Below are 13133 nucleotides of genomic sequence, written 5' to 3' on the forward strand. Positions count from 1 at the left end.
ACAATTCAATTTAGTAGTCCCCCCCCCAATACGAGTTTCTTAGCTAGTCCATTTTGTGGGACCATATCAGAATTTTTCTGAATGTACAAGTACTACAAGTCCACTCTGTTTTGCAAATCTACTTTTATTAAACTCTTTTAGGTTTTTCTCGGTTGAAAAGTAAGACTAAGTGGTCTATACTTTCCAGGTAAGGTATCAAAGGATCTGACAGTTTTAATTGACAACAAAAAGTTAGTTTTGGTGGGACAAACTTATAGGTTCCATCCTTTGTCGCTATTCATCTGTAGTCGTAGTTGTCCGATGAAAAGAGCTTCTTTGAATTCTCTGTCAGTGTACTTGGCAAGGATTTGTACAGGGAATGGTGAGTTAAAGTCAGATGTTACTCGTCAATGATTTGTTAAACAATTATCGGCAGCTGTGCTTCTTTCATGTTGTTGTTTATAAAGAGAGTCAATGTGTTCTTATCCTTGTGTGTGGGGTTCTTCTTGTTTCTGCTACGTGTGTATCATGACAGATGATACGTGTAAGTGAGTAAACTACATTGGAAACAAGATATCCGTCCTTACGCTGCAAACACATTTCTTGTAAGACACTTAGCTTTATTACATTGTAAGATAGTGTACTAAGGTTTTATAATTTGGCTTTTGAGGGTTCTATAGCTTTACTTGACAGTTCTGATTTCCTTATTATAGTTTTTATTTTCTTGGAGGTACCTTAAAAGTAATCTTTTTTATGTGTGTTATCTTTGGAAAATTGTCTTTTTTTTTCCTCTTGATTTATTTGCGTTTTTTTCATGTTGGAGGTGTGTGTGTGAGGCTAATTTTTGCTTTTCGTAATCCCTGAAAATGTGTTCAAAGTAAAAAGGTGGAAATTTGTTGCTCAAAAGGAATTATTTTAGTTCAAAATTTGTACTGTTTTTTTCTTCACTACAGTTCCAATCAGTTCTTTTTAATTCTTGGAAGCTTTTGGATTATGAGAGTTGAAGTTAAGAAAAAAAGTGGTTTTCTAATTGTTTTGTTTGAATGTTATTTTAATTATCTATCCTTGTAACAATTAGAGGGTTTAAGTTCATCTAAAAGCACCTTAGGGAGGTTACTCGTTTTTGTAAATCTACAGATAATCTCTCTAGCTTTGTACTGTCAGTTTTTGTTTGTGTTTTAATGGAATGCTTCTGAAGAAGCTGTAAAATGAAACATTGAATGTCCAATTAAAGAAAATTAATAAATTTGATGTTATAAGTTAGTTTATTACTAGTGTTAAAATGTTTTTATACAGCAGTATGTACTACAGAAATTAAAAATGAGGTTCCTCTTTCTGTTTGTGGTATTTTGATAACACTAATTATCGTTTCTGTTCCATAGAGCGACTTCACCAGTGATGATTTTGCCCATATGAATGCTCCATTGTTATACCAGATGTTCAAGGCTAAAACAGATTATCCTCTTCATATGGCAGTCAGAACTGAGAGAGAGGATGTTGTATTTCTCTATCTAATCGAATATGATTCTCAGGTAATATGGTGTCTCGTGTAATGATATCTTCTTGAACATTCTAAGTAAATAATTATAAAAATCATAAATAATATTCAACGTTAAACTGGCACACAGTTCAAAACATTTTATTTAGGCCTATCTGTGGCCTAAAAAAAAGTTGACGACTCTACATGTTTCGACGTTACAACGTCATCCTCAGGAGTAAGGACGTTGTAACGTCGAAACATGTAGAGTCGTCAATTTTTTTGAAAGCCACAGATAGGCCTAAATAAAATGTTTCTAACTGTGTACCAGTTTAACATTGAATATTATTTATGATTTTAACTTTATACACAAGTGTCAATATACTATAATTAAATAATTATAATTGTGTTAACTGGATATGTACATGGTCAGTCCAGTTGACCGACCTTATACTGGAGAATGAATTTTAACAGTAATACCAAATTAACTACATGTATCTACACAAGATAGTGCATGCTTTGAGTAAAATTCACAAGTCTCTTGTACACAAAAAATCAGATGTGTTACAAAGTATTTGTACACAAGATATGTCTGTGTATAATCAGATGTGTTACCAAGTATTAGTACACAAGATATGTCTGTGTATAATCAGATGTGTTACAAAGTATTAGTACACACAGATATATCTTGTGTACTAATACTTGGTAACACATCTGATTATACATATCTTTTGTACTAATACTTGGTAACACATCTGATTATACATATCTTTTGTACTAATACTTGGTAACACATCTGATTATACATATCTTTTGTACTAATACTTTGTAACACATCTGATTATACACAGACATATCTTGTGTACTAACACTTGGTAACACATCTGATTATACATATCTTACACATCTGATTATACATATCTTTTGTACTAATACTTTGTTACACATCTGATTATACACAGACATATCTTGTGTACTAATACTTGGTAACACATCTGATTATACACAGACATATCTTGTGTACTAATACTTTGTAACACATCTGATTATAAATGGACAGTAAATACCAGATGTGATAGATATGGATATTGAAAAGACTCTAGATATTTATTTAGGAGGTTTTAGAGGTTATACGAAAGCAATATAGATATTGTACGATGGACAAAGGTACTTTTATTCTTCACGTGAACAACACACTGACATCATCAATACATAGACATATCTTGTGTACTAATACTTGGTAACACATCTGATTATACACAGACATATCTTGTGTACTAATACTTTATAACACATCTGATTATACACAGACATATCTTGTGTACTAATACTTGGTAACATCTGATTATACACAGACATATCTTGTGTACTAATACTTTGTAACACATCTGATTATACACAGACATAACTTTTGTACTAATACTTGGTCTTACTTTGTTCATGTAATTATGATCAGCTACAATTATTTGTTACAGTACGTTTATATCATAAACACGTTTAACACTTACTTTGTTCATGTAATTATGATAAGCTAGAATTATTTGTTACAGTAAGTTTATATCATAAACACATTTAACATTTACTTTGCACATGTAATTATGATCAGCTAGAATTATTTGTTACAGTAAGTTTATATCATAAACACGTTTAACATTTACTTTGCACGTGTAATTATGATCAGCTAGAATTATTTGTTACAGTACGTTTATATCATAAACACGTTTAACATTATCTTTGCACATGTAATTATGATCAGCTAGAATTATTTGTTACAGTAAGTTTATATCATAAACACGTTTAACATTTACTTTGCACATGTAATTATGATCAGCTAGAATTATTTGTTACAGTAAGTTTATATCATAAACACGTTTAACATTTACTTTGCACATGTAATCATCATCAGCTAGAATTATTTGTTACAGTATATTTATATTATAAACACGTTTAACATTCAAAATAGAATTCTATACAAACTTTGGGAATGAAGTTCAAGTTGAGCAAAATATACTCATATTAATCTTTAATTATGTCAGTGATAAAGGTTTCTTTTTCTTTTCACCATCTGCTTCATATTTTACAAAATACTTCAAAGATATGCAACTATAGATATTAAACCTATTTGCATGGGTGGGTGTCAAAGGTCACATTCCATGACCTTTTACAGAATGCCATTAAACATGGTATTATGTATTTCATCAAGTATCCATTTCTGCTCTACATTGCTGATTTAATGACAGTTTGGGGTTGTTAAACGTGTTTATGATATAAACGTACCGTAACAAATAATTGTAGCTGATCATAATTACATGTACAAAGTAAATGTTAAACGTGTTTATGATATAAACGTACCGTAACAAATAATTGTAGCTGATCATAATTACATGTGCAAAGTAAGTGTTAAACGTGTTTATGATATAAACGTACCGTAACAAATAATTGTAGCTGATCATAATTACATGTACAAAGTAAATGTTAAATCATGAGTTTTTCCAAGTTCTATGAATTTTAGTTATGCTAAAAAGTAATAATAGTAGTCTATGAACAAATAAAAAGAAAAGACTTTTACAAAAGGATTGATTGTTCTTGTGACATCTTAACAGGGAAGAATATTTTTTTAAATTTTAAAAGCAGATTTTAAACAACTTGTCTGTTGTGTATTTCCAGAAAATAGTTGAAAATTTTGTCTCTATTGCTGAATATTAAAATACTATCATTATGACATCTAATATTCTTCTAGTTACCTGGAAAACTGAATGAAATTGACTTGCAAGGTGATTTGCCGTTAGATCTTGCTCTAAAGACCCAACAGGAGAGTATCAGCAAAACACTTGTTAGTCATCGAGCTAGCGTGAATGCCACTGATAGCCATGGAGAGACTTTACTTCACAAAGCAGTAAAAAGAGGTAAACTAGTACATTCATAGCTAGTTAAAAACTTTTAATTGTGGCTCTGCACTCAACAGAGTGCACAAGAAATGAATCGTTCTCCTAGTGCTAAGTAGTACATAGATCTCTCTAAAGAATCTTTATTCAAGAATTCTTATTAGTTTTGTTTTTTAAATGTAGTCTAGAAGGTCTATTTTATTAAACATTGGTTAGAATAAATACTTTCATTGAGTAGCTCACTAATATAAAAATTCACATTAAAGATTTAATCTTTGTTTCTTCAAATGTTGGATTAAGTCTCTTGTTACTTTACGTCTTTAAAACCTGACAGGATTCTCAGATAATTGTTTTTTGGACCATCTCCTGGTGAAGAAAGAAGCCTTTACTATTTACAGATTAATGTAACGCAGTATGAATATTGATTTTCAACCAATTACTGTGTGTTTTCTCGTGTTGTAGAAAAATTTGACCACCTGTATAATCTTATGATGTATCCACCTTTCTATGTATACATGAACACATAGGCTTAACAGATGTAACCAGCTCTGTTACAGTAATACTTGAATGATTGTGTTTCTTCTGTCAACTGCAACAACTTTTTTATGTTCATTTCACCACCAGGGGATGAATTTGCAGCAAACTTTCTGATAGAACATAAAGCATCGGTTAACAGTACGACTCCAATAGAAAAGGAAACTCCTCTTCATCTAGTGTCGAGCTTTGGTTTGGAGGATGCCAACAAGGATATTGTAGAAGGAATGACAAGAGTAGCTGAAAAATTAGTGAAAAATGGAGCCAACCCTAACCTTCAGGACAGTAATGGAAAGTAAGTATGAGGAACTGATCGAGAGTTGAGATTATTTTATTATAAAGGCCTGTTACAGCATTGTTTTCCAGATACGTGATGGTCACATTTTTCATTTTTGTTATGGTCTTGTTTTTATTTTTTCAGTTTTGTAAAGTAACTTTTGTGACGAGTGAATGATTTGTTTTGTTGATTAAAAACCCTTCTTTTACTCTCAACTCAAAGATATGTATGATCAGAGTTTATCAACATTAGCAATCAAAAGAAAATACGATTGTCTCCAACTGCTGGCGACCTTAAGGGAAAAGATGATTGGACGGGCTTGCATAGTGCAACGGACCATCATATGGTTCCCTAATCAACAATACTTGTTGTGTTATAAATCGCCTCTACTCTGCAAAGGAAAAGGCTAAGAAAATTTCACATGATGATCAACAATCAGTTATCTCGTATGCAATCAGAAAACTGTGGCTTTAATGGTGATTACAATGAAAAGATAAACAATGAGTGATTGAGAGTAAACTATATGGCCTGATAAGTTATTTTTAACCCTTTTTTTGTATTAACAGTGAAGTAATACTGTATAGAAAACCACATGAGACATTTAACCAACAGTGTAACATCACTGGTAGACCCGGCATGGCCAGGTGGTTAGGGCACTCGACTTGTAATCTGCGGGTTTGAATCCCTGTCCCAGGTTTGGTGTTTTAATTATGAAAGTTTGTTGTTTTAATGATATGTACACAATACTTTGCTTGTATAATATGAAGTTTTCAGTCTACCTTGTATTCTGTTGTTTCTTTACATTTTCACAATTGGTTAAGAGCTGGTTTTTTCCTTAGCTTAAAGGTAAGAGGATCGAGCATAAAATGTTGGAATTTTCCCAAAGAATGAGGTCAACGTAGAAGAAACTCTATTTGATAATACCGTAATGCTAAAACCTACAACACCAGTAGTATTACCAACTACTGTCTAAACGAATGTAATACTAGTCCTACCTCTAGTTTCTTTTGCATCATCCTTGTTCAAACATAGAAAAAAAAAAACCCTCTTAACAAGAAGATGAACACACTAACACAACATATTTATTTGTGAAAACGTAAACAAACGGATGCGAACTTTAATCGTTATAGGATATTGCTTGAGGTTACTACTTCTGCGAGAGATATGCTTTTAAAAAAAATTCTTTCATCCCAGATATAATATTATACTTTTATTACATAAGGTTGCTTTTGGTGCACCAGAAGTTACATGCTTTGTTATTCACTGTCTTATAGCACTGCTTTACATAGAGCAGTAGCAGCTAAAAACACCCCAGTATTTTCGTTATTACTGGCATCTGAAAATTTAGACCTGGAGCTAAGAAACGTAAATGGAGAAACTGTTCTCTGGTATGCTCTTCAGTTTGGAAGCTATGACGATGACAGCTTTGCTGCTCGTTTGGTGAAGCGAGGAGCCTGCGTTGATGCTATCAATCCGTCTAATGGTAAGAAATCGTGTCAGATTTGCTAGTAATGTTAGAAAAGTTCTGACTTGACAGCGGTGATTGGTGTGGTTTGTTGGAAGGTAACATAATAACTAGTGACCGTAGTCTAAATAGTAATAATCAAAGTACCTAAACTTTAAATCACAGGATATACAATAATAATAATTGAAAACGGTAACTAGAGGTTTGGTCAATGATGTATGACTTATCGTGAGTTTTATCACACTTTTTTTTTAATGAATATTGTACTCCATTAATAATATCATTGAAGTATGTAGAAACTGTTTGTTGAGGTGGTCCGTCACTTTACGAAGCACAGTTTTAAAAGTGATGATTCAAAAAAGATACATCAAAAGAAAAAAGTAATAATTTTTAATGGGGGGGGGCATTTGAGGCTATAACTTTTAACCAAAGACTGGATATAATAGTGACGATGATAGAGTAGATTTGACCTTATTATTAACTTATGTTTATATTGGGAAATGTTGATTGTTACTCCTAGTGTAATACAATCGTTTGTTAAGACTGATTTAATTTATAGCGGAGTTACAAAACAGTTTTACTGAAACTATAAAACTTTGATTGAATAATTAGATGCTGTTACTATTCTTAGTCGCAAGAGGAAAGCAATGTGTAACCTCCCAGAAATGTTCCTCTAATTGTATTGAGTAATAGATTAATTTATTTGTACTTGCCGGAAATTAAACATTACTATAGAAATCACCTTACAGTGTATCACATTGTCAGTGCTTAATATCAGTAGTTTCCAATAGGTATGGGTTGTTTTGCTTGAACTTTCTATTTACTGTCGGTGTGCTGTAACTTCTAGTTACTCTTCGTTTATTATTAGGTGATAGTTTACTCCATCTGGCAGCAAGAGCTAGAAATGAACCAGCGGGAGTATTTCTGGCAACTCATGGTGCAATACCTAACTTGACCAACAATAAAGTAAGTATTAAACGAATGGGGGGCGATGTTTTAATTATCTTGTAAGTTTATGTAGGTATACATATTCATTAAAAAAGTATTAGGAGACGATGTATTCAGCTAGTAATTGTCACAAATTTGTACAAAAATCCCATGGTGCAGAGAACTCGTAAACATCAACAATTGCCATAACGAACCATTTGGAGTCGAAACACCACAAGGAAAGGTACTGTAAAGTAAGCAATGGCAACTTTGTATCTCGGTTATTCTAAAATTATTGATACCGAAATTTCAAATAACTTTATAGTATTGAATAATATATGTGTCTGTGTGTGTATATACATATATATTCACTGAAACTCGTTACTCTGTAAAAAAAAACATGCTTTCTAAAAAGTACCTAAATATTTGCGAAAGACACACAATCTGAATGCTTTTGGAAGGTAAATAAACATGATAACATGAATGCTTTTGGAAGGCAGATAAACATGAATGCTTTTATAAGGTACACACTAATTGGAAAATGTGACTTTCCTGAGAACTGGTAGTTTCAGAAGTTGTCTCTCATGTAATAATTCTTTTTTTTTTTAATGTGTGGAATACATTTTTATTATAACATTGGGGAAGTAAAGATTTTACCTGTTATAAAATTTGGTTTTGATACCTGTGGTGGGTAGAGCACAGGTAATCCATTGTATAATTTTGTGCTTAATGACAAACAAATACTAGAGAAAGTAAATCAAGGATTTTTTTTTTTCATTCTATTCCCAAAGGGAGAAAGTCCCCTCCATGTAGCCTGTGAGAATGGGTTATCACACTTATCTACTGTGTTGCTGCAGCAAGGAGCTAACCCTAATCTCCAGACAACCGATCGTAATTCTGTCGAAGTGTTTACTGCTGAAAATGATGAAAACTTTGCTTTTCAACAAACTCCTTTGCACTTAGCAATAAGGAATGGTCATGAGGAAACTATCAATGCAATTATAGAACACAAAGGTGTGGCAAAACTGAAAAAAATATCCATGAATGTATAGAATATTTTAATATTGTTTTTAATTTTTAGTTATTTTGAATTGTAACTAATTTTTTATATATTAAAGATTAAAGAAGAACCCTTAAATAAGATTTTAACATCTCTTTTTAGCAATACCAATTATATATATATATATATATGTGTGTGTGGGTGTGTGTGTAAATAATACGTGTTTCTCTGTGTATTTATAGTCTATACACACCATTCCACTGATTCATCAATCATAGTCCCTAACTTCAATCTTAAAAACTCTCGTGACCAGTCTCCACTGAGCTTAGCCCTTGACTTGGGGCTTCACGGAATTTCCCACAAGCTTTTAAGTTGTGGTGCTAATATCAATGTCACCAACTCTGAAGGACTAAGTCTCTTGCATCAGGCAATACAAGACCAGGATGTTAAGAGTGCATTATTCCTGTTGGAGAACGGAGCGGATATTTCTCTTTTGTAAGTTATTATTGCTCTTAATTACTTTAGTATGTACAGTTTAATGTTTACTCTTGATGTAGCTCACTTATCGGCCCGGCATGCCCAGGTGGTTAGGGCATTCGACTCGCAATCTGTGGATCATGGGTTCGAATCCCCATCACACCAAACATGCTCACCCTTTCAGCCGTGGGGGCGTTATAATGTGACGGTCAATCCCACTATTCGTTGGTAAAGAGTAGCCCAAGAGTTGGCGGTGGGTGATGATGACTAGCTGCCTTCCCTCTAGTCTTACACTGCTAAATTAGGGACGGCTAGCGCAGATAGCCCTCGTTTAGCTTTGCGCAAAATTCATTACAAACAAACAAGCTCACTTACCATTATATTTCCAATTTGACAGATGTTAAGGAACTTTGTGTTTACATTTAAAGAAAATCTAGTATTGTTTGTGTGATGATTTTTGGAACCTTCGTTGTTATTAATTTTAATAGCAATGTTTATTTACCCAGGTATTTTTCTTATTTTGATTTCAACTGAGCCTGGTGAAAAACTTAAAATGTTTTTTGTCGATCAGCCCATCAAGTTCATGATTCTGTAGATGTAATTTTTGCATGTTCCTGCTCAGACAGTAACTTTTTTTACACGTGTATTAGATTCAACATCTTGTAAACATATAATCGGGGTAATTAGCAGAGATTTCAAGAGTTGAGGAATATGTGTACCCTTTATTTTTCAAGTGCATCTTTCAAAATCATGGCTCAATCAAAAGTCATAAATATTAGGTATTATCGGCTTTATTGTCATCACTACTTTTGTATTCTTTTGTTGCAGAGGCCGATCTTTAATACCAGACCAAAAACAAAAATTAATGAAGTTCGTATAATTATTATTATTATTATTAGTGCTCATACAATATAGCAAACTGCTAAGATTCAATAATTTTTTCATGTTGATGTTCTAAATCTAAAATACATTTGTTTTTCTAATTTTTGTTCAATAATTTCTCCATTTCTCTCAGTTGACTTAATTTTTATAAGTTAGTGTTTCTGTTCTTTTTTGTTATGAATACATTAATAAACTGACAGTAAAAATTACTGTTTAAGAGGATATTAGCTTTTATACTGTTAACAGTATAAAACTATATGTTTATAAAATGAAATCTTTCCAAAAAAAAATAGTAAAATGCTCACTGTATATATTTTTTTTCACAAGCCTCTTTGGCTATTCAAGAATATGACTTTCAGTCTTTCTGATATGTTGAATGTATGTAAATCTTTTTATTTCACTTGTTAAGTATGAATAAATATAAAAAAGCACACTTTTTATTACGTTAATATTTGCAATGCCATTGATAAATATCCTTAAATAGAGATGTTAATCGTGTGAGTCCTTCAAGCAAAAGTTTCTGTATTAACAATTATGATACAATATATTTGACTTTTCGGATTAATTTATATCCAGCTTCAAAGGTAATTTTAAGATGACTATTTAAATTGTTACATGACCTGGTTTAGTTCTACTGTTAAGTACGAGTTGCTTTAATTTTTTCATTAGGACCAAAGACAATGATACACCTCTGCAGCTGGCCATAAAGCGCCACCTTCCTGCTGTAGTTGAAGCCCTCTGTTTACGAGGAGCTGACATGAATGTATTAGATGAAAACAAAAACTACCCTCTGTGGGTCGCATTAGAAAGTGGGCAAGAAGACATATCATCAATCTTGGTAAAAGTGAATTCTATAACAAATCTGTTGAATAAACTTTTATGGTCTATATTTCTTAATTCATTTTTTGTGTGCAAATCTAGATTGCAGTTACATTTAATTCCTGAAGAATTCATATTAATATTGGTATTTCATTGAATTTTGAGAAGATGGTGTTAATGTTTAAAGATTCTCTTGAAGTAATAAGTTGTGTTACTGAAGTTGATATCTTTCAAAATATTCTCGAATGTGGTGATGTAGTTGTTGTTTTCACGTCTTCAAATGAAAGGAATCTTCAAGATAAAACATTGAACTAGCTCTTTTCTTTGAGTCATGCTAGTCTTTTTGGTATGTAAACAAGCTTTATTTCCATAGGAAGTTGGTCGATACAACCCACCTCGTAACCTTGAAATTGTACATATTATAATTCTGAATGTACTAAGTGTATCTTCACAAAATATGGCAAGATTTCAGTAAATATATCTAGTCTGTACTACACAAAAAATTTGATTTTGTAATAGAATATTTTTACTAAAGATATGTTTGTGAATTTATGATGCCTTTACTGTATTGGTCTAAATGAAAGGTTGTTTTCACTTTACAATCTTCATATTTCATTTGCATAATCTCTAAAACCTCTGAAATTAATATCAAAACTTTTTCTTCCACAAAACCTATCTTTTATTTCTTATTTTCTCTAACTGTAACAAAATCATAATGAAAGGAAAAGTTGAAAAATATGAACTAAGATTAATAGTTCCTTTTATTTAATGCATCATCTATCACAAGATCGTCACTAACCCTCACATTGTCAACTGTTAACCTTTTCACATCCATTTACTTTTAACTTTATGATATTTTCTGTACCTTAGACCACAGCATTCGGTTCAAAGGAATGAATCACACCAAGAGCCCACTAACTGTTTCCGTTAGACAATGTAAACAACACGTGGTTTTTGCATTCACATTTTAACTTAGGCTTAGGTTGAAGTTCTGTTAGCTGCTTGGAGTTGAACAACGGCAAGAACAAAAGATATAAGGCTGAGAAGAAACAGTTGTAGCTTTATGTAGAGGAGAACATGATCTTTCTATTGGTTATAAAAATGTCCACCAGATAAGTACATATGTTTGGACAATTCCCTTGAAAGCTATGGGAAGGGTTTCTTGGTGGATTTGACAAATTTGCTCAGCAACTCAAGAAAGCAGGGGGTTCACATTTTTAATTTTTTTTTGTAATTGTGTACGGTGTGTGATTCTAATTGATATCATACACTGAAAACCCTAGTAGGGAAGATGTAACATCTATAGGGGGATTACAGAATGTAGACTCGTCACATTACACAGAGAAGTGAAGATTGAGAATTGTTTTTAAGTAAGAAATTAGAACTTGGATATTTTGATACCAAGATTCTTGATGTACATTGATAATAAAGTTGATTAATTAAAATTTAAAACGTACATTTTTACCAAGCTGAACAGAGTTAACCTGCAACTTATAGTGTATGTGCTTATTTTCTCCACCGAAGACTTTTTTTTTTCAGTCCAGAACTTTGTTGTCTATTAAAGTTGGTTATTTTTCTGGTGACTCATACAGGGAATCCAATACAAAAAAACTTCATTCAGGGATTGCTACACAAAAAATGTAGGTCTAAACCCAGATTTGGGCAACAACTGAATACCACACTTGAACGATTGAGTAAAAACCTAATATTAGGAATTTTTTGGGCAGATTCTAATATAAAGAAAAAAATAAGTTGTGCTCTTTATCATTTTAGTTGAAAGCTTTATATGAATTGCAATCGAAGTACTTAAGCATCACCTGGTAGTTTATGATTTCAGTAAAAACTTGTTTGTGCTTTTGAATAGGAGTAGAACTAAGTTTCAGTTTTTGAGAAAAACCTGGTAAAAGTTGATTGGTCTAGAAATTACAGAGTTACAGTATATCCTGCTGTTGTTAAGAAGTTTCTAGTAGCATCGTGTTTGCTGATTGGCCTAGAAATTACAGAGTTACAGTATATCCTGCTGTTGTTAAGAGGTTTCTAGTAGCATCGTGTTTGCTGATTGGCCTAGAAATTACAGAGTTACAGTATATCCTGCTGTTGTTAAGAGGTTTCTAGTAACATCGTGTTTTTATTTGGTTTGACCATTTCTCCATCAGAAAACACTCTAACTTAGCGGTAGATTTTGCTGTGTTATGATGTATAAGATGTTATGGCATCAATAAATTACCTAAATTATGTTAAAAACATAGAAAAATACAACAATGAGCTAATATATTTGTGTCATCTTCTTGACACGGGTGTCCCGTGTCATCTTCTTGGCTGGTGTCCGAACAAAGAGATTATTTATACTTGTGTTTCTTGCTCAAGCTCCCAGATGTCAGCACACCTGGTGTCTAGTGGTTGATTCAAGC

General features: G+C 32.3%; 1 protein-coding gene across 1 annotated transcript in view; it reads left to right on the plus strand.

Moving 5' to 3' along the window:
- Positions 1-13133, plus strand: part of LOC106470688 (rabankyrin-5-like) — a gene marked incomplete at its 5' end in the record, with an annotated part of 38340 nt that overhangs the window by 2097 nt on the left and 23110 nt on the right. The window contains 8 exons of the mRNA XM_022399329.1: positions 1362-1511; positions 4197-4362; positions 4966-5170; positions 6427-6635; positions 7486-7583; positions 8336-8558; positions 8787-9039; positions 10573-10741. Of these exons, the coding sequence (XP_022255037.1) occupies positions 1362-1511; positions 4197-4362; positions 4966-5170; positions 6427-6635; positions 7486-7583; positions 8336-8558; positions 8787-9039; positions 10573-10741 (1473 nt within the window). The remainder of the gene's footprint in view (positions 1-1361; positions 1512-4196; positions 4363-4965; positions 5171-6426; positions 6636-7485; positions 7584-8335; positions 8559-8786; positions 9040-10572; positions 10742-13133) is intronic.

Source organism: Limulus polyphemus, unplaced genomic scaffold (assembly GCF_000517525.1).
Source record: "Limulus polyphemus unplaced genomic scaffold, Limulus_polyphemus-2.1.2 Scaffold4160, whole genome shotgun sequence".
Taxonomy (NCBI): domain Eukaryota; kingdom Metazoa; phylum Arthropoda; class Merostomata; order Xiphosura; family Limulidae; genus Limulus; species Limulus polyphemus.